Here is a 27,887-nt window from a genome sequence, read left to right on the forward strand (position 1 = left end):
TTTTGTATGCAATTCACTGTATTTGCTAAATCTGCGTTTGTTACGATGCGGCTCGACCGTAATGCATGAAGGTAAGAGACACAGAGCAGGCGTACGAGACAGCGTGGCATTCGTGTGTTTATTGTGGGCACTGCTTCGTTTCCAGCTTGCGGCCCGGGCCATATTTCGCACGGCTCACTGCAGCGACGCTGGGTTTGGATACGGCACCGTTTGTTAGCACACTGGGCGCTTTGATCGTGACGCGTGCGGTGCTCTCGACTACAATAACTTCACAGGTTGGTGCCTCGCCTCTCCTGCACGCTGCTTGCTGGGAGTAGAGGCAGGTGGGGATGTGGGGATGCTCCAGTCACCATTTTCCACACGTGCGCGCACACACACACACACGCACATACAGAGTAAAGTGTCCCATACACAAAAGTTCGTAGCACGTCTCATAGAACCCCAAAAAGAGTCGCTTCAAAGCTACCGTTGCATAGGCACCATTCTCTTACGTCTCTTATCCTCCCACTGTTTTTCACACTGTTATACAATACCGCAGAACTCACGTACACACTTTGAATTAACATAAACAATTGTTGGTATGCCAAATATGTTACAAACGTAATGACTGCACAACTGGTCACTGCATTTCACTTGTCTACATGTGTACACCGGATGAAAAAAAAAACTGTCATATGGGAAGCGTTTGTTTCTTAAGCAACATACAGACCATCACAGGGCAAAACACTCGCCACACTCTATGCGTGGGGGCTCTCTCGCACCGCACCCAAAGCAGGGAGGCGATTGTCAGTATTTGGCACTGTCTTAACTCAATGCCTCCTCTTTGGCTGCACCACGGAAGAGCCCACTACGCCCGTCGCGCTGTCAAAATGGTAGCCGTGCCATTCGTGCATACCGCGCAAGAACAATTTAAGCACTAACCTCGCAGGTGCAACTACCGTCTCAACCGCAACTTGCAGCAAGCTGCACCAATTTCACCGTCGACATATAAAACGCGCAACGCTCTGCACGCGCCTGCAGCAGGCGATGATGAACACAACACAAGCATCTCTGTCCATAGTTGCCAAAGGATGCACTAAAGCCTAACACGCGTGATATGCAGAGTGAGAGAAAACAAAAAAACTGAAATGCCATTGATAGATTCACAGTCCGAACAGAACACATCAGTGAATAACAATAAGATAAACCTAAGACAAAACAGCCTGGCTGGAGACTTTTCCAGTCAAGCGGGCTTTTTCCCTTTTTTTCCCTGTATTTTGTAACCTTAACGTATTATGAGCAAACGCGCAACTTACTATTTCCGTGAAGTACACGACATGCAACTTCAGCACTAAAAATAAGCTCTCACACAGTGGCTGTCCTGCCAAGAAAAAAAAGAATAATAAGGATGAGAGAGCAACACTCGATAAGTCGTACACGAAGGGCATGCAAAAACGGTCACGGCACAACACTTCATTCACTCGGGTCTAGAGAAGTACCAGGCAATTGCAGGACATCCTCGACGGCTTGGTAGACGGGAAGGGGGGTTGAGAAAGCTGGCCTGACGGCTGCAGTCTTTTTCGTAGTCCGGCAAGGGCACGGCGTCTCTCTGCAGTTACGCACAAACACAGGGGCAGTGACGACATCGGGAGATGGCGGGGGGGATACGACACAGCGGCAATACAAAACCACGTCGTTGCGGCGGCAGGGTATGAGAGGCCAACTGCATAGCACGACAGAGCCAGCTGTCGGGGGTGAGCGGAGGGGGAGGGTCTCCCTCCACCCCCCAATAAATAAAAAGGGGCCGAACACCGGGCGGTTCTCTGGTGTATCTTTTCTTTTTTTGGCACTTTGGTCGGTTCACCCTATGCACGACACGTGCGAGCACACACGCACGCGCACACACTACTGGCAAGTCAAAGTCCCGCACGTGCTCAGTTGACCAGCAGGGTGTGCGACTCCATGGGAGCGGCCGAGTCATACAGGGTGTCTGTGTCCTGTGTCGGTTCGCCCTGGAGCTGGCACTGGTTGCTCAGGGTACCGGCGCCACAGTCACAGAAGAACCTGCAGTCACATCAGGCGCACCTTGCAGTTGGGGTAAATGCATCGAGGGCGTGACCACAGGTGAAAGAAAGATAACAAACGCTGACTTTAACTTTTTAGAGAGGAAGCTCTTTGACACTCATTCCTATGCTGAGCATCGACGTGCCTCATCCGTTGTAACCGAGAGAGTGAACATGGCCAAATATGAAAGCGGAGTGGCACACGAGACTACAAGATGGCACCACAGTATTTGCACCACCACCAAGGCAGAGGCATTCGCACCCTCGAGGCCTACGCTTATCGCCACCACCAAGGGACCCGTGAAATGAAAACAAGCGTACAGCTGCGCTCAAACTTTGCATTAAAGAGTATCGTAATCACCGCTAATTTTTAAAATAAAGCTGTACACTTGCTGCACCACAAGGTTCTAGGTGCCGGGCAGCACTCGTTCACATGGTCCCAGTTCCACATCATGTTCACGCCATTTAAGCATGACCAAATCCTACCTGCACACCAGCAAACTCTAAATTTTATAAATGTTTTGCAGACGCAACACTAAGGGAAAGCAGACAGCACACGTTCCCTAAAATTTCGCCCCAACACCATTTGTGTGATACATATGCAGATAAATGATGGCTTACTGTACGGCACAGCAGCTAACATGAAACACCATGGGATTTGTGAAGGCATGAGGTAGTCGCGAATCATCTTATTGGTGGCGCTAATTCAATTCTTGAGCAAGTGCTTATGTCATAAAAATTTTGCAAATTCAAATTTCCAGGTGGATTCCAGTGAAAGTCATTTTGAGCATCCAAGTAACTGATTTATAAATGACACTCAATCACAGAGCAACAGGACTCTAAACAACCAGTTGGAATAGACAACCACGTGTCACTTTGATTAACGGAATTATTAAAACTATCATAGTGAGGGCTGCCTAAAGCGGCTTTTTTCCTGGACACAGCAATGTGTCAATACTATCTATAAAATAGTTTAAATTAAAGGGCTAGCTCAACAACCAAGTTACACTGGGTCGTGCAAAAAGCTAAGCCGCAGTGCTTACCTGTCGTGCCGTATGAATTCCACTTCGTGACCTGAGTGGCACGTCTTGATGCAATTGACACAAATGGCATTACGGTCAGTCGTGTTGCACGTCTTGCAGCTGTAACAGCATGGGATCAACAGTGTCAGGCTTGTCCTTGATATCAAGATCTAGGAACCATAGGTAATCTGGAAGGTTTTAAATGCTACACTTTCCCCGCTAAGGACCTCCCGGCACATATTTTGTTCACACATGACAGTTACGAGATCCCAATACCACCAGCAATGCTGTTCATACATGCATCGGTCAACGGATCGTTCAATCCATTGATTGAACAGCTACGGTGCCAGTAATGCGACACGTAACAAGACTACAGATCAAAGGACCATACACTTACCGGTAAAAGTCGTGCATGGGAAAGCTGGTGTAGCTGGAGATCTTGTACAGGCACTGGCCACTCGTGACAGCCTTTTCAACTGCATTGTGGTTGTCGAAGATGCGGTTCCCTGCATCCAATAGAAAAGCAAGCGCCCGTCAAACACTGTGCTTGTAGAAGCGTACGCATGGGCATGTTGGCAGTCCACAGAAACTTCATAGCACCTGTCCTGCTTAATAGCTTGTGTGGTAAGCTGTTTTATAAATTTCAGGTGCACTACACAAAAAACCCACCTTTTAAAATCGGCTGGACACCACTTGCCAGGCAAAGGCCCCCAAACCGGTTGTTGAAAATCTGGTTGAACTCGAGCGTTGCGGTGGCATTGTTGGTGATTTCGACGCCCGCAGCGAGACCGTCGAAGATACGGTTCCGTCGCAACACCGGGTGACTTTGGGTCGATATAAGCACGCCGGCCTGAGCATTGCGAAAAATGTCGTTCTCTTCCAGAACACCCTTGCCCCCGTTGAAGATGCAGACGCCACCGTCTCGGCCGTCGTAGATCTTGTTGCGCCGCAAGGTAGGGTTGCTGTCGGTCTTGATCCAGACACCGGCCATGGCATTGTCGAATATTTCGTTCTGCTCTAGCACACCGAGACCACCGTTGTAGACCAGCACACCACCGTTCTGGCCACCCCAGATCTTGTTGCGACGGATGATTGGGTTGCTGCCCGTCCTGCAAACCAAAGGGCATCAATCGCGGGATCCTCCAGCGCAACCTAATGAGCAGCAGATTTAGCCGGAATGTATTAATTTTCTTTGAGCAGGCCGAAGGCCGAATAACCACAGGGCAGAACTCTCGCTATCGCATCCTGTGATATTAGTACAGCAGAATTTCATGAAAGCATAACATGAGGAGACCAAAAGAACATGTTCCATTCAACAAGTTTTTTTTAAAGAGCGTAAGGGTGCAGCAGCCAAATACGAAACCAACCAAATTAGAAGCAGCTGTTCTGTTTATCAAAGTGGTTTCTGTTAAATAAGATTCCACCATACCACCTCTATATTTTTAAACTAGCAAGTGCCACTTGCAGGACATTATACACTAACAAGTCCAAGATCATATCTTGATGAACATTCTCTGCAAAACTGCCCATGAAAACATCACTTTGGCAGTTGACCTACACCTTGAGGCAAGAAATGCATGCACCTCAATAAAGTAATTTCTCCCTCTCTTTAACACACCAAACAATGGTCCCCCACTGCACAATCTCTGTCTTAAACACTGGAATTCGCTAACGCTTGTAACACTGACAGGTGCACTCATAAAGTGAAGGTATGCTAGCAAACGATAAGTCTATGTAGGACTACCACCTCACACATGGGCCACACTGCGAAGGTAGCCAGTTATTTTTCTCTTGAGGTTCTGCACTTTTCTTTAAGGGGGGAGGTGGCGATCGAAAAAAACTTTTTTGTTTGTTGACCTAGAGTAATGAAATTTGGCAGGCATACTGAAGAGTGCCTCGAATAGCTATATATAAAGTTTCATTGCGATATCTCGAGTAGTTTTCAAATTACACATTGTAATTACACATTCAAATTAGCATTGTAACAAAACATGCCAGGAAGGTCCAAGTGGTTTTGATCTTTACTCAAAAGAGCTCTACAGAGGATGACATTATTAAAAATTGTCTATTGCTTTTAGTTTTTTTACAAATAACATCCACATCAGCTTCATGTATTGCATCAGAATTTCTCACGCACTAATTATCACTTACAAAAAAAACTAGGCCTTAAGCAAGGTAAAGAATAATGTCATCCTGTCAACAAGACTTCAAGGATTGAAAAAGAAAAAACGGAATCAAAATCTGTGTAGTAGTTGCCAAGATATCTGCTCCACAAGCTGAGCAAGATGCCAAAAACCAGTATTGAGAAAACGGCGTTTAAAGTTTGGCCTTCTCTAAAACACCTAAAGATAGTGATCTTTTGTTGCGGAACGTCAGCCTTCTAATCGTAGCGCCGCCAGAAAGACGGATCCATGAGACTGCAACGAAACGCGTTTAATGGCGACAATCGAACACGAAAAATGTACATGATGATAGTGGTGCACGGACTTCTTGGCGCTAGCTGCGGAGACAGCAGCCCACTATCAATTCCTCTTCTTTGTCGTCTGCTGATCTCCGACACTTTGGTTTTTTTTATGATGTTTCACTTCTTGGACATGTGGCTTTCCTGCAGTGTGCCTTTGTTCTTTTTTCATAACCTCCTTCTTTTTTTTTTGATCTAAAAAAAACCAGTATGGACCTCAAACCAAGTTCTCTGTATGAAGGAGTGGTGTGACAGACAAGACAGAAAAGAAGATATTGCAATCTAATAAGACCATATACTGAAATAATTACACATATTTCTTGTATTTATGCTGTCATTAGCATAATTAAGTCTTGCTTATTGATTACAATTAATCATAGAATAATTTTTATAAAGAGAAAGGTTTGTTGTGAGAGAAAATGGCTCACACCATGATAGCCGATGCCTTCGTTCCAAATAGCAAACAGTTATGGCCAAGACATTAGTGGCACAGGGATTTTTGAGCAGTTTATTCAATGACGCGAGTCGGGCAGATAAAAATTCGTCCCCCTGCTTCCTACACGGTCTTTTGCCGCTCTCGCGTATGAAACGTATTATCATTCGGCCGACCGCGGCAACGCTAGTCTACGAGGCTTTCATTGTTTCAGAACATCCATAAATGCCTGCGGCGATATCAAGCACGGCTCCAAGCACGTCTAAATTACATCACTAGTGCTTATTGATAGCACTCTGACCGCGAAGTGCTCGGCCGCGGGGTCCGTGGAGCCGGCGCGTGATGTGCTTGGTGACGGCGTTCGGTGACGATGCGCGAATGCAAAGCTACGATGATGAAAAATCTGCGCGCAGTATACTTTGTATCGCATTTTCGGGTGCCGACGCGCGAAATTGCTACCGCTGCTCCGAGCAGTCCGTGGCCGTGGGGTCTGACGATCGAGCTTGGCTGCCGAGTTCACTGCTGATGCGTAAAATGCCCATACGCGGTTCCGAAGTGCCGGCGAGCGATGTGCTTCTTCGCTTGCGAAGAAGCACACAGCCGCAAGCACGCTAGCGCGTTGTTGTTGCCCGCAAAGTGCGAGGTTCGTCTCGCCAAACGGCGCCGTGAGCGGAGTTAGGCCTAGTGACGACTCCGAGCAGTAGGTGCGCAGGCCGTGGTGCCCGTTGCTTCAAAGTGCGTAGTGCGTGGTCGTGAGTACAAAGAGTCGTCCCGCGATCGCCTTCGTCACGATGTCAGAAGTGCTGATAAACAGAACATCTAACCGCGTATCCGACGCTGAAGTCAACGCTAGAGCCGGTCCGAGACGCGCGTTTGCGATGTTCGCTAGGAGCGCGGCGCACCATCGTAATCAGATCGAACTTCCTCTTGCAGCTCCAAACTAAAGCGTAATTATATTCTAAGTGATCGTCGAGCCGTGAACACAGAACAACTGCGAACGTGTCACGAAGTAGCGCGATTCTCGACAGCCGTGAACTCGCGACACGCAGACGACGATCTCCCGGAGCGAGCATCGGACGAATGGCGAGGCGAGCTGGGGCAACATGGCGGACGCGGCCAATCGGAGGCCTCGGAACGACTCTCAAGTGTTTGCTTTTTGTGCGCTTCTTTCTGAATGGAGGAGCCCGCTGAAGCGGGGAATTTGAACACTGAGAAATGCCCTTTCCGACAAGCCCAAAAAGTTGGTTCGCGGTCACGTCATCGCGGAGCTACAATTTTTTGAAAATCGCTGTTTTTTTGCCATTTCCACAATAATTTTCGCCACCTCGGAGGGAAAAACAAATTTTTCGAAGCACTTCTGGGTCGTTTTCAGTGTAGATATTTTGGAATCAGATAGAAAAAGGGTTCCAGAAACTGAAAATTTGATTTTCAGAAAATCGATTTTTTTGCCATTTTTCGCAATACGAAAGCCGCGTCCCCCCTTAATGAACTAGTGACGGGCAAACCGTGCAGCATACGCACCTGATCTGGACGCCCGAGTAGAGGTGGTTGAAGATGTCATTCTCTTCGAGGCGGCCGTGGCCGTTGTCGTAGAAGTAGACGCCCACTTGCTTGCCCGAGTGAATGCGATTCCGCCGCAGCACAGGCGTGCTGCCTGTCGTGATCCAGACGCCCGCCAGGGTGTTGGCATACACTTCGTTCTCCTCGATGAGACCCTGACCCTTTTCGTGCACATAGATGCCCCCGTGCTGGCCGTGGTGGATCTTGTTGTAGCGCACGATCGGGTCACTGCTCGTCCGGATCTGGATGCCCGCCAGGGCATTGCCGTGGATGTTGTTGTGCTCGATCAGGCCCCGACCCTGCGAGGTGGCAGTTGAAATAACACTGACACCGGCTGCATCTCTAGAACAGTCAATGACATTCGCGAGTGAGCCCATGTCAAACTGGAATTTCACTCGCAGAAGAGTTTTCATACCAGATTATTTCGATATGCTTACTTGCTTTGTATCCCTCTCAGTTTAGGAAAATGTCTTGGTTCTAACAAATTGTAGCAAAACTTCTTTTTGCACTCCATAGTCCAATATGAAGTACCAACTAGCCCACCTATCTATCCTGTTACGATGCACTTCTAACAAGGCACATGAAACATTTGATATTTTAAAAAGTACATGTTGCACTAGAAAAGTAATTGCATGCCTGAAATCAGCATGCAAATATGCATGAGCTGTGGAACTTTCATAAATATCCGGATCCCCCATGCACGGGAGCCCAAGACCCACCTCGCCAAAAATGTAGACGCCGCCCTGGTGGCCGTTGTAGATGTCGTTGCGGCGGATGGTGGGGTTGGAGTGCGAGGTGATCCAGACGCCAGCAAAGTTGTTGGAATGAATCTTGTTCTCCATGAACTGACCCCGGCCACTTTCGTGCACGTAAATGCCCCCAGTCTGGCCGTGATGGATCTCGCAGCGCACCACCGTGGGGTTGGCGCCCGCCTTGACCTCGAAGCCGGCAATGCGGTTGTTGTGGATGTCGTTGGCCTCAAAGTAGCCGAGGCCGTTGTCAAAGGTGAACACGCCGACGTCCCGACCGTGATGGATGTGATTGCGCCGCATGATGGGGTTAGCATGGTTCTTGACCCACACCCCTGCAAGTGCGTTGCGGCTGATCTCGTTCTCCTCATAGATTCCCTGCATAAAGTCAGGTCAGGTGAGATACTTCGCTTGTCAGCATAGACTAATCACATCATTCTTTGTCAGGTGAGATACTTCGCTTATCGGCATAGACTAATCACCTCATTTGATTTCAGGTGAGATAATTCACTCATCAGCATAGACTAATCCCCTCATTCGTTTTCAGGTGAGATACTTCACTTATTGGCATAAACTAATCACCTCATTCGTTGTTTGGTGAGATACTTCACTTATTGGCATAGACTAATCACTTCATTTGATGTCAAGTGAGATACTTTGCTTGTTGGCATAGGCTAATCACACCTCATTCATTGTCAGGTGAGATACATCACTTATCAGCATCAACTAATCATGTTGAGATGCGTACAAACAATAAACATGCAAAAAAGTGAATTCCTTTACTTCAGCCTAGTGCTGCACAAATAGCACAGAAAGTATTCCAACTGTAGTTGCATAAAGCACCCAAACAAGCACGTGATAATATTACGAGTGCCCGGAGCTTCATTTCACCTGCTGTCTAATCTTAAAAATTTTTAAATTATATTGACGGAATTCACGTGCCAAAACAATGATACAATTGTGAGGTATGCCACAGTCAGGGACCCCAAATTAATTTTCACAGCCTGGGGTTCTTTAGCATTGTGCCCAAGACTACGCAGTACATGGGTGTAATACAGTAATACCTCGTTAACTCGAAGTAGTAAAAACCAGAAAAAATTTCGAGATAAGCAGATTTTCGAGATAAGCAAGGTTGGGCAAATTCCATTGAGAAGTTCAGTTCTATCTAGAAACGTTATCCCTACTGACCAGTTTCTTAACAGGAGCGCCAAACTGGCTCTTTGTAAAGGTTTTGAAGAAAAATAATGACATACCAGCGCTATTAACCAGCTGTGTTTTTCGGCACTGCCTTTTTATTTAGTGCAGAGAGACCGACTAAGGCTGGTCTGCCTCTCAGTAACACTTGCACCTAGCAAAGCTTTCTCGAGTTGCTTAACACATCGCATGTGCCGATCGTCCGCGCCGCTGCACTCAAATTTATTTCGCATCAAGCGAAGCATGTTTCTTGTTTCGGCGGATGTCGTCACCCCTCGAGTAGCTGCGTCGACGCTGCCGCGATCACTGTGCGTGACGCCACGTTGTTTGGCTTAAGAAAATGGTCAAACCAGCCGATGTTGCAGGCTAGGTCAGTTTAGCCCACCGCTAAGTCCAGAGAATCGGCCTTATCTGTCGATGTGACTGGAAGGGGCTCCTCTCGCACGATGCCACACATTCAGCGCCGTTTTGACGTCCGGAAACTTCGAGCCTCGAATCCGTTTCTTTGATCAGGGCTATCTTTCTTTGCAGCATCAGTGACTTGCTTTGCTTTGGTGGCGTTATCCTCACCACATCGCACGGCCGACGAAAAAATCCGCGCGACGTGCCTTGCGTAAATAAAATGCTGAAATCGCATCTCTGACGGTAAACAAAACGTGTACGACCCGAGCTATTTTGCAGGGCCTGCTTATGTGCACGTCTATAGCGTCACATGACGTGACACAGGGTTGCTCGACAAAGTTGGTATGCCGCTAGGTTCCGACTTTACTTTCGGGAACAGTGTCCACTTCGTCGTAAACGCGGCAGCCTCGCGCGAACCTTGTGAAACGTATGACATTTTGCCGCTAGTATTTTGTGAAACAATTCGGCGGCGAAGTTTCGGTTCCATTATCAGTCGAGATTTCGAGATAACCGAAAGTGGGCACGGAAATACTTCGAGATAAAGGGCAATAAATACAATGCACCTATGGGAAATTGTTCGGTACCGCGGAAAACTTCGACTTAGCCGATTTTTCGAGATATGCGAGTTCGAGTTAACGAGGTATTACTGTACTGCTCTTGCATTTCATCTCCATCGAAGTGTGCCTGCTGTGGCCAGGAATCGAAGCTGTGTCCTCGAGATATGAAGAATTTGCAGTGCTCAGCGAAATCGCGCTAAGTGCTCCAGAAAAGACACATTTTTTTTATAGCCGTCTGAAGATTTTGACGGCCAGCATGGCTGCCTGCCTTCGGGTTGGTGTGTGGTTAACAGAGAGCAGAGGCAATGGCTGAAGGGGTGATCAAGCAATTCAGAGAAGATGCGGAAGTGAGCAAAGCAGAGAAGGCACAGAGGGGGGGATATTAGGTACTGCGGCAGTCTGCCACTTAGCGCTTCACAAATACACGAGAGGGCCCTTTTTGCTCCCCTGAATGAGAGTTTCTGACTGCAAAACATATCATATGACCACAGTTCCCCGCGGTGCTGAACATTGCTGCCGAATAAACGTATTTTCCGGGAACGTATTACATATAGCTCTATTGGGTTATTTTTAGTTTTCGCGAATGCGAGCGTAGGAGCCGGGAAATCGTATAAGCGGGAAGGTATCAATGAGGTTCTACTGTATTTGAACCTAGGACAGCTAGTGCTACAATTTATTTTGCTGCATAAAGCTCAATAGGCAACGCTGAGAGTGAACTTTTCATTCATGGCTCCAATTTATTTTAAATGTTCTTCATTACTTATGTGTAAACACCGAGCTTCGTTGTGCTGCAAGTCAAGAAATAACAGCTTTACTTCAAGTATGTTTGCAGTCCTCATGAATTGTAGCATGCAGTCGCCGACCGATTTTTCGGACCTGGCGGGGACCGAAAAAAAGTCCGAAAAATCGAACAGTCCGAAAAATTCGTTTTCGCCAAAAATGTGAAATTTATTGCATCAGGCAGGCTTACTTAATATCCTTGTTGCTACCTTGCCTCATATTACGCTTGGAGGCACTTTGGTTTGCCCGTATTTGCGCCAAGGTGACATCGTCACCGTAAACGCTCGACAGAAGTGTCACCGCGTTAGCGATCTCCACCGCCGACGGCTGCGGAGATCGCGCGATGGCACGGATGGCGGAGCCATGGCGTTAAGCACACAAAATTCGATGCTGCAGGTAGCCGCTGAGAAGCACACAACGTCTCGATGCAACACGACACAAATCGTGCAGAATGACGACTGAAGCAAGCTGCAACAACCATAAAAGAATCCTTCCTCCACCTCCTCCCCGTATGGTGTGATGACGATAGTGCTGACCGAAGACGAAAGAATGGCGTCCCGTGCCGCGTTTTCTAAAAAGCAGACACGGCCTCCGAAACTTATGCCGTGCGCTTTCCGATCTCGGAGGCCTTAAAGCCATTTGAAGACCAAGTTTAGCCAAGACGGCAGAAAATCCAACATGGCGGCGCCTACAATGGTTCAGTGCGTGGCTCAAAATGAGCAATTTAGTCCGAAAAATTCAACTTTCAGGGGCAAGTTCGTCCGAAAAATCAGTCGAAAAAATGCCTTAGCTCTATGGGATCCCTGACGGTGCATTTATGAAGTCCGGATTATCCTACAAGTCCGAATTTTTGGAGTTCGAAAAAGCGTTCGGCGACTGTATATGAATGTGTTATAAGAACACCATGTTAATAGAGATATTTTTACTGTTCCAGCAAATAGGAAGTTATTAGCAATTATCTCTGGATTTACATGACCTATTTAAAATATAATTGAAAGTTAGAATCAGATGAATCTGTGCAGTTTGTAGTGTGCACGTATCTCACAGGAGTACGGCCACTAGCGTGGGTTCGGACTTAGCGAGCCACAGGGCCGCGTCTGCCGTCGCCGCGCATGAACTAGCGCGCCGCTGCACACGTACGTTCGAGCGGAAACAAGGCGCCGAGCGTAGCGCGGCAAGTACACAGTACTGCTCTCGTAATCCGCAAAACTTTATTGCCTGCGGCAACACCACAAAACGCAGTACAACACTTGCTCCCAAAGGCGGCGGGAGAAGCAAAACAGGCTTAACCACGCCACGGGCGAAAGTACAACACAAAGGGTGCCGCTAGCACGTCTCCGCGGGCAAAAGGGCTCACGGCGACACGCCGCTGAGGGAAACGGACCCTCGCGACTATGCTGCGTACTCTTACGATCTGCGACCACAGGGCCCGATCGCTCGAGCAAGGGCAAACTCCGCTCGCGTTGGCTTCGATAGGTACGGTTTCGGCATAGTAAGACCACGCGCGAAGACACTGCACCGCTCTTCGGCCTAGCGTTCGGAAAAGGACAACGTAAGGTAAGCGTTCGCCGCTGGCGCAAGGCACCGTAAGCGAACTCCGTCCGAGCGAGCCCAAACAAAGGGGCCGACAGACGGGAAAGAAAATGTGTGCTTACCCTACGAGGTCCAGGGAGTCTCTTCCCCCGCCGCGCAAAAAGTCTCGCGAGACCCGCACGCGGCGCCACCGTCGAGATCCGGCGCCGGGGTGAGGAGGGTTAACGTCACCCCCGCTCGCCCAGCGCCGTAGGACGGCGGAGGAGGGGAGCGACATGATCGGACATGAGGATGGCAGAAATAGGCGAAAAACCCGCGCAATGGCGACGGGCAAGCCTCAATCCCCACAAGTTTCATCTAACTTGGTCAAGAAATGAGTCGCACCCTTAGGGCCCCATAGAGTACAATGCCTTCACCACTGAGCTGCCACTGCGGTTACGGAAGAGCAAAACCATACCTGGGCATAGTCGGTGATGTACAGCCCGACGTTCTCGCAGTCAGAGATGTCGCAGCTGCGCAGGCAGGGCTCGGCCCCAGTCCCGCTGACGCACACGGCTGCCCCGACCACCGACGTGCTCCGGATGATGCAGTGGTCCACCGTTGGCGAGCAGTTCTCGTTGATCTCGAGGCAGTAATGCTTGTGGTGCGGCACTGACGACGTAATGTCGGGCGTGAACTGAGGACAAATAGAGCAACCTGAGAACTTGCTCCCGACAACCGAAGCAACTGTATTTGCCGGATGAAGAAGGGCAGCCATGCAAACCCGAATACAGTTTCGTGCCCTCCTCCTTTTTCCACCAGCAGGCATTCCCGCTGTCCTCGTGGCACCACTAATCCTCAACAACTTACTCAGCTTATCTCCATGCCCATTTCATAACATTAGTGCTGGCCCCCATTTCATTAATGATATGTTTGCTCTTTATGAATGAATACAATCTACAATATGCCCTCTGTAATGACTCCAAAACTGGGGTCGACAGTATTGAAAATAAATATGCAATAAATCCATAAATACAACACTGTTATATTGACCCACGATGGTGGAAAATAAGACGAGATGTAAAAGACAGAACAAGTCGGGGTATCTCTGTTAGGTTGCCAAGAGTGAAGGAAAAGTTTAGAGATTTCAGAAAGCACAGGAGTCACTGAAGCAGCTTCAGACCCAACAAGTGGAAGTAATGTTATAATGGGCACAGGAGTCGCCAATGTTGTTTCAACTGTTCAGTCGCCCTTTTCTACTTCTTAGGAACTGCTGTTTCCTGCACTTGTTTCACAGCTGCTCTACAGATTCAGACTGTGGAGTAGCACAATGCACTGATGGGCTAGTCGGCCTCTGCGCATAGCAACTTTTGAGTGCAACAAAACGACACAAGAAAGACTACGGGACTCAGTGTCCCGTTGTCTTTGTTGTGTCGCTTTGTTGCACTCAAAAGTTACTCGGAGACTGCGGAGACCTCGCCTATGTACAGCAACAGCCACTAATCACCTTGAGCGTCAGGTATCCGAGGTAGGCTCCGCGGGCACCCTCGACGAAGGTGACCGTAGAGTCGGAGTCGCGCTCGAGGATGACGTGCTCGGCCACGTTGCCGGGCGCTGCCCCAATTAGCGCCACGCCGGTGTCGACGATGAGAAACTCCCCCTTGTAGGTGCCCGCGTGTACGAAGATGACGGGCCGGTCGACGTCCTCGCAGAAGTTGAACGCCGTCTCGATGGTGTCGAAGTAGCTCAGTGACCGGCCACGATACCTCTGCGGTTGGCCATCGTACTGTGCCTGCCAAGGAGGTAGCCAAATCAGTGGTTAAGGGTCACTGGTCTTCTAAATTTTTTTAATAAGAGATTTTTATTATATCCCATAAAATCCCAAGCAAAAGCCCCCCCTTGGTGAAAGATAATCGGACAAGAGGGGGGGCCCTTGCCCTTGCTCAGTCACGGACCAAAATTCAAGATGGCAGAGAAAGAGCCGCTAAGGAGTGCTTCTAATGAAATGCTTTAATGAATACGCATGCATTTACTCTTTTTACTGAACCGGACCGAATCCTCGTGTGAAATTTCATGCGTTATGACAAGGGCTGAAAGACGTTCTTTAAATGTTCCGACAATTTGCGACAACTCAGAATGTAACCCCGACGCACTACACTGTACTACAAGTAGTACCAAAAAATTGTGCACATATCTAAAGACTCTCAGAACTTGGGTTCCCAAGAACCACTGCAGAATTCTGTAGCAAAGAACAGGTTGGGAAAGAAAAAAAAAGGCAAGAGGGGAGGGGGGCGCTTGCTTGGGATTTTACGGTAGTACAAATGAAATTTTCAGGTGTATATTTAAGCCTGCTAGAAGTTGATATGCAATACATTTTTTCTTGTCTGAAGTACACTCAAACCTCATTATAACAAAGTCTCATCTGCCACAAAAATAACTTCGTTACCGTATTTACTCGAATCTAACGCGCACCTTTTTTCCGGGAAAACGAGTCCAAAAATCGCATGCGCGTTAGAATCGAGTACCGCAAAAAAAAAAAAAGAAACTAGGCTATCGTATTGCCATCGACATTTCAAAATGGCCGCCTCCTACGCGCCTTGGCCATTTCTGCCATTTTTTCAGTTCGTACATGTGCTGAGGAGATTGTCATCCCGTTCTGTGTTCGCATCGACGGCATGGAAGTGCCGACTCCAAATACTCGACTAGTGTACCACGATGCCGCATTTAAAAGAATAGTTATTACATGTGCAGAGAGACGGACGGAAATCGGGCCGCATCGCGGTCGTTCGGAGTTCCCGAAACGTGCGTGCGAGACTGGCGCAAATAGACGCAGAATATTTTTTTATAGCAAAGCTTCACGAAAAGGTTTCAGTGGATCAAAGCAGGGCCGGTTTCCCGAAATCGAAGAGTGTTGACAGCGACGAGGACTGATCCATTACGCGACTCGTATCGCCGCCGTAGTGGTGACAGTTTTAGCGGCAAGGCCCGCTTTTTGACTTTGTGTTTTACTTTTTTGAAACTTTAATTCTTTAAAACCCAAATACTTGTTCTTCTGAATGTGCGAAGTTTGACTCCTACGGACTTTTTCTGTTCTTTTCTCTCACGAAAAATGGGTGCGCGTTACAATCGATGTATTACTTTTTTTTTTTTTTTGGTCGCGAAAAACGGGTGCGCGTTACAATCGAGGGCGCGGTAGAATCGAGTAAATACGGTATATCCAAAAATTCGTTATAAACGTTTATTTGTAACACTGTAGCTGTGACAAGACTATTCTTCATTTACTTCGTTATAACCGATAATTCGTTATATCCGTGCTCGTTATAACGAGGTTTCAGTGTACTTCTTGAAATATTTTATATATTAGGAAAAATCAATTTGCCGAATTTTTTTCAATTTTATCATTGAATATGCTCGAGAAATTTATATGGGCATATTCTAGAACAATCAGAGATCACAACTAGACCATCATTGCAACGTTATATCTATTCTCATAAAATTTATTGCCATGTGTGTTATAGCAGTTGGGAACCCCAGGACTTTTTTTACCAGTTGTACAGCCAAAAAAAAAATATATTTTTTTCACAGGAGATATAACTTCTTAGCTTTATTGTGCGTGGGTACTCAAAAGCTTTCAACTGCAATAACAATCAAGATCTGACAACTACATCAAAAGATAATGTGGGCAACAGCACAGCACATAGGAAGGAGGTGCCCCTTTTCACTCTTTTAGAGGGAGGTTGCGAGTGAAAACAGTCACAAAGCTGACTTTAGAGCGAACAGGAATATGAACGCATAAGAATGGGTCATTATTGCAGCAATAGATACTTTGTGACGTCTGCATTGCAAAAAAAAAAAAAAGTTTCAAAGAGTCTATTTTTTTGCTATATTTTGGTCTCCCCTTAAGCAGGGTGGTGCTATGCAATTACGAGCAAAGCAACGCCGTGGCTCCCTACCTGGAAGTGTGGCCGCACGTGGATGCCACGGTAGAGCTGCCGGAAGCTCTCCTTCCAGGGGTTGGGACAGTCGGCCTCCTCGGGGGCCACAAACTCAAACTTGCAAGGGGCCGGGTGGAAGAGGGGCAGGTCGTACTCAAACACGTTCTGGTACAGCGTCTTCCAGAGCTCGGTGTCATTGGAGATGGCGTGGAAGCGCCGGCAGACCTGCGCCACCCGGCACAGGTCCTGCTCCAGCAGGTACGAGAAGATGGTGAGCAGCACTTCGTCTGGCACCTCGAGCAGGAGGTAGTGTGCCGCACTGCTCCCATCTGCAACGCGACCACAGTTGCCAGCATGAGTAGCCTTTCTAAAATAACATAGCAAGAGTGCTATACTAAACACCAATTTTCGAAGCTGAGTTTGCTCCGCCATACGAATCTCCCGTACACGGAGACGGCTCTGAGCAAGTGTGAAGCTCAGTAAATGATGATCAGGTATTTTATTTTGACTTTAAAGTCAATTTTCGTATGGCGTGCCTACTGACATCAACAATAACAAGTCGTCAGGCTTGCAACTTCGCGCACCGGTATGGCTAGTTGCGATGGTACCAAAAAATACGAAATGGCCGCTTGTGCATCACCAACGCAGCCGCGGAGCTGAGCGGCAGTGGAAACGTCATGATATCTTCTGCGAGCACATGACGAGAAGCTCATACCACGTCGTGCCATCAGGATACAGTAGGAACCAAAAGTAGCTTTTAAAAACATGTTATAATTAATTTTGGGGGGCACATTCACGCTTACCAGCACATTTTCTATGCTCTTGAGGGATTGGCCTTTAATTTGACGCAAAAAAAAAAATCACAATGGGAAATTTTTGTGTTAGTGCCCCTAAATACATTGCATGCAAGGCTGTGGATGACTTCTTGCAGTAGCTGCGTTTGCACTACATTAGAGATTTCTATGAAATAACGAGTGACATTCAAGGAGTCTATTGCTTGTAGCCAAGCTGCGTCTACAACAGCAATCACTATGTCAACATTTGTGAAAATACTTACATTAGAGAAAGAAGTCAAAATGTCACAACTAATGAAAGTAAATATTTATAGACCATCAAATTTGTTACACTGAGCTGCATTTCATCAGGGCGCGGAGTTTCGAATTATTGAGGACATAAGACTGTATTAGGACTGAGAACTTGAATAACTGTAGTCACCTTTGCTATTTTCACTTTCATTTATTACAACTATACCATCTAACATATCTTTAACCCCATCACCTTTTAGAACAAGCACAGCTCATCCACTTGACAGTAAAGCTTTTTGTCATTGTCAGAATGATGAAGACATTCACAAAATGCTGAAAATTTGTATCAGCATTCATGTACTTGTCTTGTTTTTATTGTTAGCTGTTAGCGGGTAACCAGCTTTTTTTCCATCAGTAATCAACAATAAACTTCATTAAGCTAAATTGACTTTGTGTGTGCTTCAATTTTTTCTTCAACAGCAAAAACTTGGTATTTCAAAAGAAAATATTCAATACCAAGTTCCTTATACCAAGAAACCTTATGAAAATATCAAAATGGTTCAGGGTTAATTATTTTTTATTTATGCCATACTGTGGATTCATGGCCCAAGCAGGGCCATGAAATGAAAACAAACCAGCAAACGAGATTAATATAAACAGAGGCCATGTGTAGGTGGAGGTTCAGGGGTTGATTGTTGAATCAAATCTGTGCAGCCTGATAATTCGCTTTCCTACAACAATTGCATTGGTCAGTATTGGTTTAGCATTTACGATGCTCCATCGTGTGTGTACCCCATTTCTTACCTTCAGAGGAAGAGGAGGAGGAGGCGCCCTGCGAGGAAGACGGTGTGCGGCGCTGGCGCTTGCGCGGCAGCGGGCACGGGGGTGCCCCGTCGTGGGGCAGCTTGCGCCGCAGGTCGTAGGGGGGCTGGTGGCCGCCCCCACCAGTGCTGCCCCCCTGAGGTCCCCCCCCCACCGTGCACACGCCACCCAGCACGCTCACCAGAGTCTGCTCCACACTAGCCGCTGCACACAACAATCGGCCCCCCCACAAGAACACACAGATATGAGTTTGGAGTTCTGAGCAAGGCACAGATCAAAAACAAGGTACGGCCAAACTTGTAAACTTCACACAAGTAAAGCAACGAGGGTTGCATTTTAGGGCAAAAGCCTTATACCATTCATGAGTAAGAAAGTCCGGCAACACAAATGCTACCGAAAGTCATGCGAGGCATACTCACATTCCCCGGGTGAAAATTAAAGGTGAGTGAAATGTGAACGATAGTGCAATAAAACTTCTTGTTGGGCTAGTTGGTTATTCGACATAGTGTAGGATGATCAGCGCAACCTTGACTCCCGCAAACACTCACACAAACACTCACTCATCCACCCGAGGAACACACACGACACTCAGCGCTGAGTGTCGTGTGTGTTCCTCGGGTGGATGAGTGAGTGTTTGTGTGAGTGTTTGCGGGAGTCAAGGTTGCGCTGATCATCCTACACTATGAACGATAGTGAACTGATGCAGCCACGTGATTAGAAGTGATCATTAAGTGCACAAGGTGAATCAAATGCAAATTAACAGTGAATCATACGTGGCTTTCACCTGTGTTCTCCTCAGTGTTAGCTGATGGGACAACCAATTTTTTTTTTGTTTTGATCACTTTAGGGGCCACTTCCATATGCTGGTACGTCCAGCACACTACTAGAACTCCAACCAAAAGTACCCCTTGGCTAAGGTGCACCATCAACTTCCTCTGGTTTAGCCAATCGGCACACATCAAAAGTGACATCACCAGGAGTGGTCCAATACAGCCACCCTGTCATGCTAATGTGAGTGCAAAAATAGTGCACGCAGTTGGCGTTTTCATTACGCTTTTGTACGAACCACACAACACAACATGGAGTACCAATAACTAGCTGTATTGCAGGCTTCGTAGGCATTCCTAGCAAAATATGCAAAGGCTTATTATGAAGAGATCTTCGTCAGAATTACCATGTGGGTTTCATCACATGGGGCATGATGACTGCGCATGGAGTGGCACAGGTTTGTATTCACACAATCCGAATCTGGCATTTTTTTATGCAGACCAAACTTCACTGCAGTTGCCCTTTAAAAGCTCAGGCAGTTTATCATTGTAGCTCAGAGTACAGGGCTCGGTACGTATATTTTTTAAAGAAAGGCTTTCAGTCCCCATTTCAACTTGAAAAGTCCATTTGAAATTTATGAATCTATCGATGCAAAGTAAACCTAGAAATTTGGCACCATCTTTAGGCTTTCAATTGAATTTAAACGTGCAGAGACATCAAAATCACATATTTCATGACATTCTGGCTGATGCATGGGCAAGTACTGTCATACGCTGCCTCACATTAACGTAGCAGCACCTCACATAAACTTAGTACTCAAATAAGTTACCTTTTATGTATTTCTGAAAACAGAGTCAAGTATATGAGATATTTACTGTAGTCGAAAAAACGATATAAATATTACCGAGAATGTTTTATGATCACAAAATAGGCCAATCACACTGTTCTTTCCTATGCTTACTAGCCATTCACTATGTAGCTTATTGAGACTGGAATATATCTGAGCGCAAAGAGACGGGACACAAGAAGTGATCTGAACAAGCAGTCGTCTTGTCTTCTTGCGCTCAAACCTATTCCAGACTATGAACCAACATGCCTGGCCAGCAAAGCATTTTATTAAGTTTATCGAGAGGAGAGCAAGCAATTTCTAGCTGCCTTTGAAACGGAATTGTGAATTACCTGTTATGTGCATGTTCACGGAAGTCTCAACTACTGATCGGCAGCACTTTCTATGTTCAAAAAATGCTGCAGGGCCCCTTTAAGCCACCTAAATCAGTCTATTTTTGTCTGTGCACTGTTCATAGCACGAGGTGCCTTTTTAAATGTGCGCTAAACTAGCCTCTGGATACGAGTTCAAACTTACTTCGCCAAAGCTCATATATATTACTGCCAAAAATAAAATTCAATTCAGCTGGACGAGAGCAAACACAGCCACAATCATGGCAAGCTGGCGCACTGGCTTCAAAGGCAGCACTGCTACTCCGTTTTTCTGTTTTGCCTGGACTGCAAGTCTTATCCCACAGTAAATGTGCGTGTGTGTTTTCCATATTGTAGAAGCACAATTCACTAATAAACTGATATCTTGGTCTTTTCAAAGTTGCTTTAGGCCAAATGCTGCATAAAAGTTGAATTGCATAAAAAAATTTAGTTTCAGATAGTCTATCAGACACCACCTATGTTCAATGAAAATTGTTAATCGCATTTTTTTAACCTTCAGAATCACGAAAGGCAGAAAGCTGCAGGATTCCATCATGCTTACAAAATGCAAAGGCCATCCACTGGAACCTCAGGTACGAGAAGATAAACTATTTCATGCCTAGCATATCTGAAAAGCACCCATCCATTAATAAAATACAGCTGGTGTATAACATTAAATAAGGAACATAATATTTGAACCCATCACACAACAGCATACCGACACCGATAACAAGTGCCCAGCTTTCCCACTAGCTTTTACTACAATTCGCACACATTAAATCTTGCACCACAGGACCAATCAGAAGTGTTCCCATATGTGTGCAGAACATTTTAAATGCACAACAGTGCGCATTGCACCTGCAGAGGATATGGTTCTAAGTAAAGCAACACTAGCCAGCAGGTGTTCAGACATGTTTTCACTTTCGAAGAAGTAGGCAAAAATCTGCAGCAACATGCAAAACTAAGCACTACCACGCATCAGAGTTGAAATTTGTGTTCATGCACCCCCCATACCACTCTCACAATGATGAAATGGCAAATCTAATCTCGCATTTTAAAAAACCATCCTGTAGCGTCGTCACCACCACCATAATCAGCCCCATTGTATCTCCACTGCAGGCCTCTCCCAGTCAACGCCAATCTGCCCTGCCCTGTGCGAGCTGATCCTGTAGCGGCCATCCAAGGAAAATTATCTACTGTGCACAGAGAGAAAGTGAAACTGTGTTGACACAGCAGAGTGTTGTTCTGAAAGCTATCAGCAAGAGCCTTTCTGCAGCATATAAAATGCTTTGCATGTTGATGCCACAGAAGAATGTATGTGCTTACAAATAAAAAAAAAATTCTGGAACCATTCTTAAAACACAGACCTAAAGGCAAGTTGCTTTTGAGTGTTGTATTTACTCGCACTAAAATGCAACCACATGGTGATTAGAGCTTAAGCTGAACGTGTGACATATGTACATAGTCTAGTGAGCATAGTTTATCTTACATTGCCTGTCTTTCCTCATGAACTTCCAATGGAGCCATGACGGCAATAAACTTAGATACCAGATCCTGTACCCATACATGACACATACAGAACATAAATAGTACAAGCACTAGGGAGGGCCATCGTCTTCAGCTTTCAACGTTGTATTAGTACAGCGCTCGTCACAGTAATTGTTCAGAAGACATTTCACAAACACAAAATGGTGGATAGTGCATTGTTTTAGAACAGAACAGCTCACAAATGTTAAAAAGCATATTACCAAGGCTGCTGATGTATGTGGCCTTAGTCCCAACGGTATTTTCACATCAGCAGGACTGGTGTGCGTATCTCTTATGATCAGCTGCCACTGAGGAGTTCAAATAAGCTTGAGTCTACTGCTTTTTTTTTTGTAGATATTTATGTTATACATTTTTGTGACGTGTAAGTGTAATGCAGGTACCAATACATTTTGGTCTTGGCAGAGAGTGTGTGACCTCATGTTTATCTTGTGTTTTGTGTTTGCGATTTTCCGTATCTTTCGTCAATACTGTGCAGCAGCACCCCACTGCTATGTCTGGTGACTGCAGGGTGTTTTTCAAGCTTCAGTTTATTCCCCTGCCTTCCCAGTCTTCTGAATGGCTTTGATGTGGCACGAAACAACACACACACATGTGAAGGCACATAAGCACACAGCGCTTCTAGCAACGTGTTTATTTTTGAAATCAGACCGCGTTGAAATTGAAACCACATTCACCCGACAGACAGCTGAACACATGGGAGCACTCAGAGACGTGCGCAACAAAAGTCGCTCTACCTAAGAGAAATCATGATGAAGGTAACACTCTAAATCCCCACTTATGCGGTTATATACGGTTTAAATTAACAAAATTTAAGGTAACGTAAATCACCACTTACGTGATTTACGGTGTTATCTTCGTCATGATTTCGCTTACATAGTGTGACTTTTTTCGTGCACGTCTCCGAGTGCTCCCGCGTGTTTAACTGTATGTCTGACGATTGTGGTTTATGAGCGGACTGATTTTGAAAATAAACTTGTTGCTAGTAGTAGCACTGTGTTGTGTCCTAGTGTACATTCTTGTGTCCATATGTTGTTTCACATTACATAAAAGCTGTTCAGGTGATTCACGAACCAGCCCACATTGCAACCCTTGTCCCCAATCTTAACACAAATAGAGACAAACTCTCTTCCAAAGCAAGCCAGCTGCTTGAACTACACTGAGCACGAAAATATGAAGTGTGAAAGAGCTCACCACACTCTTGAGGGTGGCCAGCTGGCTCATCTGCGTCATAAAAATGTTCAAACATGCATCAGTCACGTTTTTCCATGCAGTAAGATAGAAACTGACCGACACATTTCTTCCGCACATGCGTAACACACCCACTGCACCGAATTTCACGGGACGAATTAGAAATGCCTCTTTGCTGACCTCTGTACAGGTGCTCGTTCTGTATATAGAGCTTTTTGTCCTCAATGTGTCACTAAACGATTGTTGCTGCTTGGACAATATGCAGCCGCATTTCAAAACTAGGTTAGCACTAACATCGACCGCTTTCGTGTATTATACTACGGAACAAATACGTCAAGGCAGACTCGGACCGTCTCGCGTTTTTTTCTTTTCCTTTTTAGAAGGATCGCACGGCGTTGCGTCCACGGTGACGCCGGAATGAACAGCGCCCTAACCGACACGAAGCTCTCGTAAAACACCATCACAATACAAGCGTTATACGGCAGTCGTGTTGCGTCACGCCGAACGTTTTATTTCCGTACCGTTTCCACGGCAGCCAAAGGTCAACTTTATCTGACGCACTGCGCGTTTACACGGGATTCCGCAAACACCTTTCGAAACTCGATTTTCGGCCGAACAGGGCGGAAGACCAGGAAAACAGCTGTTGGGGGCAATTTCTCGTAACTTGGCTGCCAGACAATCAGTCGCAGTCGTGATTGCCTGATAGGTTTCTTTTTCGGGCAGCCAGGGTAACACCATACGGCCACTGGAGCCATCCGGAAAGATCTGCCGCGCTTAATGACGCATCTCAGTGGACGAAGACGTTCCTTGAGCGAGATTAGGCAGGGCGCCTCGCATTTCGCACGCCGCCAAAGGGACGCGGCGGCGATCGCACCCGCACGGGAAAAGCGCACGGCTTCTTTTTACGACGGAACATGGGGAGCTCGCGATAGTCAACCACCGTCGCCGCTTTGACGATTCGATCGCGGGAAGACCGCGAGACCACGCGACGTCGAGATCAATGCCGCCGCCGCCACCCATGGGCCAGACAACGGCATTTTGCCGAAACGAGCGAGTCGCCGATGAGATCGTGTCGAAGCATCGACGCGAACACAAGGGAGGGGGGGCGCCCTGAGTTGTACCCTAGCGGGTCAGGCACGGATGCGGCTGGCGTAAGACCCACGTACGGGCCCCTCGAAGATGCCCAGACCCTTCCCGAGCTTACCGAGAGTCGGCTGACCACGCCGAGGCGGCGATTAACGCGAATCGGGGAAAAATATTCCTACGGACTAGGCCTAATCATGGCCCAAAGGGACCCCCCCTCCTTCCACAAAAGCAGTGCTCTCTTGCGTACCTTCGTCGAACGCCCTGGACGTGATCCCAGCTCGCTTCAGAGGCTTCTTCCGCGTTTTGCGCACACTTTGTCTTGGCGGCCGAGCCGCCGCACTGGACATCTTCAGGGAACGCGAAGCACCACAAAGACTCGGCCGCACCACTTCTCAACAAAGGGTCGACGAGAACTTGACAACCACCCCCATCACCATTGCTGTGAGGCCATTTTCTTGTTCCATGTCGGGAAACATTAGGCCGGCCAATCGCGACGCCGACGCGGGTCACGTGACGCCTCTTTTGGTTGACTACCGCAAAAACCGCGCGCAACAACAGACAATGCGCGACAAAAGAAAACCGGAACACAAGCGCCCACCAAAGCCAGCTGTATTTGCATATGTACTCGATAAGCACTGTTGCCGTTTCTCATGTCAAAATGCGTCACACTTTCCATTTTTACATGATCAAAAAAAGCGCATATTTTAAAAAATTTCTAAAATAACTTTCATTAAAGATGAGGCCTCTTACAAATTATTGCGCCCTCTATGCATAGAGAAACAAGTATAAATGCACTACATTTAATAAAAATACGTACGTTTTGAAAAGATAATTGACACGTCACGGGGACGCAAGTGTCTCTTAGCTCTGAAATGCAATAGTTTCCATCGTCTGGAAAGTCTGTGAGCGCAGTTCTCCCTCCAATACATGATCCGGTATTTACGTAACTCCTAGCTGGAATGGACTCTGCGTGGTATCAAAAGATCATCCCGTTTATGAATATTAAAATATCAAACAAGCGCGCGTAGCTCTACATGTAAACATGTCGTATCTGCCCATCGCCCTTTGAGCGCTCCTAACGATCGTCTCCGACGCATTTACGTAGATCGCATCGCCCAGCTGACTGGTGATTGAAGACGCGGACAACGCGGATACCCAATCTGTCCACTTTCGTAGAGGCGGACTGATCGGAGTCTCCGGCGTGTACCCATGGCCACCGAGGCCGTGACTGTGGCCGAAGAGGCTCGACCAAACGTGGACCTCGAGCTAGAACAGCGTGTCAAAGGCACGTGCGGCCGCATTTCGGAGAACGTGCATATATTCGCGAACGAGCCGTCGCTGGCCTGCTACCGGCTGCAGGAGCACGTCCGCAAATCGCTGCAGCCGACCGTCGAGAGGCGTCTGCAGATGGCCGAGCTGCGGCAAGAGCTACGCGGCAAGTGTTACGACCTGGATTACGCCATCGCGGCGCTTCGCGGCTTCCAGCAGAGCCGGCAACACCTGGCCAATGTGCAGGACCTGATGCGCAACGCCGTCTTCATGAAGCAGCAACTGGCGCATCGCGAAGCTCGCGCTGCTGCCACCAGCAGTGCTGCTCAATCGACTGGCCGTCGCCAGCAGCTGCTGCATCAACAGCGGCTGTCGCTGGATCTACCCCAAACGGCTGCCCGTCTGAGCAGCTCGCCCTCACTGGGCGCGGCCGACATGCGCCTTGGGTCGCAGCGGTCAGCGTCTCCAAGGCGCCCGAGCGATCAGCGTTAAATCAATTGATCGATTATATCAAATAGAACCACCTTGTCCTATATGAGACAGCTGTGGACGCACCAGTCAATTTCAGCCATTAAAAAAAGCAGCAGTTTCAGCACCAATCTCTCGACGTCGAATTACGCCATATTGAACGAATCGCCAATCAGAGGCCGCAGCGGCCACCTGTGCCAACAATCAGGCCAATCAAGACGGCCCCCCTGATATGACGCAGACGGAAGGAGTTGCGTTGGTGGCGACATCTAATGATGCAAGTTTAAACTAGAATGTTTTAAGGCTTCTTTTTTCTTAGTATGTACGTCTGCGTCCATAGAAGAGCAAAAACAAAATAACTTTATGATTTTTGCTAGCACAATGATTTGTGCGTTCATTGGTTGAATGTAGCACCACGATATGTTGCAACCAGCCACTTCTATTTCATTGCCGATAATATTTACACTAAAGTGCATGTTTACAGCGTGCTGAAACACCCAAGTTGATGCGGTTTTAGTGATGCTGGCGTCATACGGCTGTACTTGTGCAAAGCAGGCTGGATGGTGACCTGCAGTTGCGCGCTGCATCAAGCTGTTTGAACGATTGATTGTCATCACTGCAACAGTCTGTGGCGTGTGACTTGGACTAACGTCACGCTCACATGTTGATGGTGCAAAGACGTCTAAATGTGGACAGTCTAGAGAGTTTTGTGCAATTCAAGAACTGACACAAAGTGTGAAACAAGACATGAATTCAAGGCAGGGGTTCTTTTGACTTTCTTGGTGTCTTCAGGGCTCCTTTTGGTCACTGTTCTGGTAGGCTTTAGTTGCCAAGCATCAACTAAAGCCTACCAGAATCATATTTAGACTGTAGAATGTATAAGAATCTAAAATGAAACTTCTAGAGGCATCTGAATCCTCATGCTGTAAATGTTACAGCCCCTTCCCGCCAATTCTGGCTAGTTTCTATTGCCTGAAAGCTATGCGCCTTCCTTCTAACACAGAAAATTATGGACTAAGTTTTCAAACAGGTATTTTTAGTGACGAGTCCGAAATACAAAATCCCCACCCCCCACTCACTGACCCCCCAAAAAAGGACAAAGAAGCAGGTAGGGCATGGCCGATGCATGCAATCCCTTGATCCATATGCAGTTAGACAAAATATTAGCTGGTGTTCTAAATAACATGCTTGTTGCCTCGTTTCGTCCTTGTCTCTTTATTGCGATGAAGTATTTAAAAAAAATGTCAAATTGTGTTGAATACAATAAAAAACTGGCATTCAATATGACTATAAAAAGCAATGGTTGTTCATGATCGTTAGTTACTCCAAAAAAAAGCTCGCACAAAGTCCCCAAAGAAAGTAAATTTGATACATTTGAATGTAATCAAAGCAAGAAGGGAAATCTGGGCTAGTTGGTTATAGTTCATTTTCGATCAGCTTACAGCGCAAAAACGATTTATTCGTGCCCTTCCTTCCAATAAACCTTAGTTGAGAGTCAGCGCTCGTGTCGTCGCATTCTTGGTCTCTGTCCTCGTCGTTTTTGCGCTGTAAGCTGATCGAAAAAGTAATCTAAGCAGGCGGGATACTGCATCGAAAGTAATTTTTTCGAAGCAAGAATATCTATTACAAGAAATGAGAAAATGCCATATTATCTCCAGTGCTCCATGAAAAAAACAATGAAGGGGAGGTGCCACACCAGCCTTGGGTAAGTAAAAATTTTAATCTAGAATTTGACAACCTGGTCTCGTGATTACCACTTCAACTGCTGGTGTTTGACAAATTTCTCTAGTCCATGATGTTTCAAATCCTGAAATTCTAAGGTGTTCGTTAGGGACTGTGCACAAAATTCACTTATTTTCCTCCTGAATC

The 27,887-nt window shown here is 46.8% G+C and overlaps 2 protein-coding genes across 2 annotated transcripts; one reads left to right on the plus strand and one right to left on the minus strand.

Moving 5' to 3' along the window:
- On the minus strand, positions 1–24,796 carry LOC119401336 (F-box only protein 11). The gene is made up of 12 exons (XM_037668053.2): positions 24,529–24,796; positions 23,199–23,228; positions 18,477–18,698; positions 16,666–16,976; positions 14,220–14,504; positions 13,191–13,409; positions 8,238–8,645; positions 7,480–7,817; positions 3,734–4,173; positions 3,462–3,570; positions 3,086–3,184; positions 1–2,043 (listed from the first exon to the last, which is right to left on the minus strand). The coding sequence occupies exons 1-12, from the start codon at positions 24,626–24,628 to the stop codon at positions 1,914–1,916; spliced, it is 2,691 nt and encodes an 896-aa protein (XP_037523981.1). The 5' UTR covers positions 24,629–24,796; the 3' UTR covers positions 1–1,913.
- Positions 24,797–25,213: 417 nt separating this feature from the next.
- On the plus strand, positions 25,214–27,091 carry LOC119401337 (BLOC-1-related complex subunit 8). The gene has a single exon (XM_049418750.1). The coding sequence runs from the start codon at positions 25,491–25,493 to the stop codon at positions 26,040–26,042; it is 552 nt and encodes a 183-aa protein (XP_049274707.1). The 5' UTR covers positions 25,214–25,490; the 3' UTR covers positions 26,043–27,091.
- Positions 27,092–27,887: the final 796 nt, after the last annotated feature.

This window comes from Rhipicephalus sanguineus, chromosome 8 (genome assembly GCF_013339695.2).
Source record: "Rhipicephalus sanguineus isolate Rsan-2018 chromosome 8, BIME_Rsan_1.4, whole genome shotgun sequence".
Lineage (NCBI taxonomy): Eukaryota > Metazoa > Arthropoda > Arachnida > Ixodida > Ixodidae > Rhipicephalus > Rhipicephalus sanguineus.